The 1604-nt window shown below is 48.1% G+C and overlaps 1 protein-coding gene across 1 annotated transcript in view; it reads left to right on the top strand.

The window, feature by feature from the left end:
- DTX3L (deltex 3 like, E3 ubiquitin ligase) overlaps window positions 1-1604 on the top strand; it is an 8585-nt gene that overhangs the window by 456 nt on the left and 6525 nt on the right. Inside the window, exon 2 of the mRNA XM_010575107.1 lies at window positions 208-428. Within this exon, the coding sequence (XP_010573409.1) occupies window positions 208-428 (221 nt within the window). The remainder of the gene's footprint in view (window positions 1-207; window positions 429-1604) is intronic.

The raw sequence follows: 1604 nt of genomic DNA, 5'->3' as shown, positions 1-1604 counted from the left end.
CCCAGGTGCCCGGGGTGGGGGGGGGCTGTTCGCACGCAGGTCCCGCAGCTCTGTGAGGGGGCGGCAAATGGCCGCCCGGGGCACCATCTTGCTGCCCTACGCAGTGGGCGGGCGGGCAATGGGCAGGTGGTCTCTGTGGCCGCTTGTAGCCATCAAGTTTTCAGGTAATCTTATCAGACTTACCTGCCTGTCCCCACGTTACCGCAGATAAGAAGAGCGTGGAATCCCGCACGGATCACGTCTTGGAAATCGGTGCCAGACGCCTGAAGATAGTCATCCAGCCGGGAGAAGGGGACCTGAGCAAGAGCCAGTTCACAGAGCAGGCCTCCTCCAGCTACCCCGTCCCTTCCAGCTCTTCCCCACCTCAGCAGGAGCAGCAGGCGGCCAAAGTCCATGGAGGCACCGCAAGAGAAGTCCTTACCCAAAAGGTACATCAGGAAGAGAAGTAACAAGCAGTTACTGCACAACCTGCCTCGCTTGTCGTTCCACGAGGTTTTTGCATTGCTTTGTGTTGCGCTCCAATATTTCATGCCAAGCAAATGTCAGTTACATTGTCTTAGTCAAAAAAATGGGGGCAAGGAGCGACTTTTGAGCGCTGGACCACGCAGGTCATCCGCATACGTTAACAGGCAGCACGTTCTCCAGCGTGGCTTTGGCACATGCCACCCACTGCTCCCCAAAGAGGCACCCTGGCAGGTTTCGGGGGATAGTATGCACCAAGGACTGCTCCCAAAAGGTGGAAGAACTGTATGAGATTTGCATCCCTTCCTGCTACGCAAACCTCTAACACTATTTCAGCATGTTTTGCACCTTCAAACAGCCCTGACTACTTCCATCCCTTACCTCAGTGTTAAAAAAAATCTGCTCTGATGGGATGTAGCACAGCAAACATTATTTCAGACACTTTGAACTAAAAGATATGCAGAAAAGAAAAGATCAGCTGTGTGTTAGGGACATGGGGAAGGGCCAGGCTATGTGTTACATGATGTGGATGTGGCTCTACTGAGACACTGGTATCTGGCCCAGAGGGTTTACTCTGTTTTGTATAGTAGCATAGATGTAGCTTTTGAGGTATAGCATGTGCTAACGTAGTGGTTATCTGCCATCTGTAGCACTATACTGCAAATTTCCTTATCCTTCTGTCTCTGCAAAGTAGAGATGTGAACGTATTTGTTACCATTTTTCAGAATCCTCTTTTCTACCATAACCCTGAGTTGCTAAAGCATGACTTTTGGAATTTTTTTAAGGAAGATAGTAAGAGAAAACTAGAAAGTCTAATTAAAGAGCAATGTAATATCATTTATACGTGCTGTTAAAACATGTTGTGTCTCAGTGACCCGACAGTAAGGGGATGGACAGGTTCTTTTGGGGATCCTTGGCAGAATGATGATGGCACTAAGTTGTAGTTACCATTAAGGCTTTATTTTTTTAAACAGGATTTTATGATTAGCATAACATAGAATTAATGATCAGAACAGCACAGGATTTCTACAAGCAGAACCAGCGTAGTACAATTTTATAAGTAGCGTTTGTCGTGGTTTAACCCCAGATGGTAACTAAGCACCACACAACCACTCACTCAATCCCCCCCTACCCAGTGGGAT

The sequence above is a fragment of the Haliaeetus leucocephalus genome, unplaced genomic scaffold (genome assembly GCF_000737465.1).
Source record: "Haliaeetus leucocephalus isolate CR32 unplaced genomic scaffold, Haliaeetus_leucocephalus-4.0 Scaffold451, whole genome shotgun sequence".
NCBI classification, from domain to species: Eukaryota; Metazoa; Chordata; class Aves; order Accipitriformes; family Accipitridae; genus Haliaeetus; species Haliaeetus leucocephalus.
This window is presented reverse-complemented; position numbering and strand designations above follow the sequence as displayed.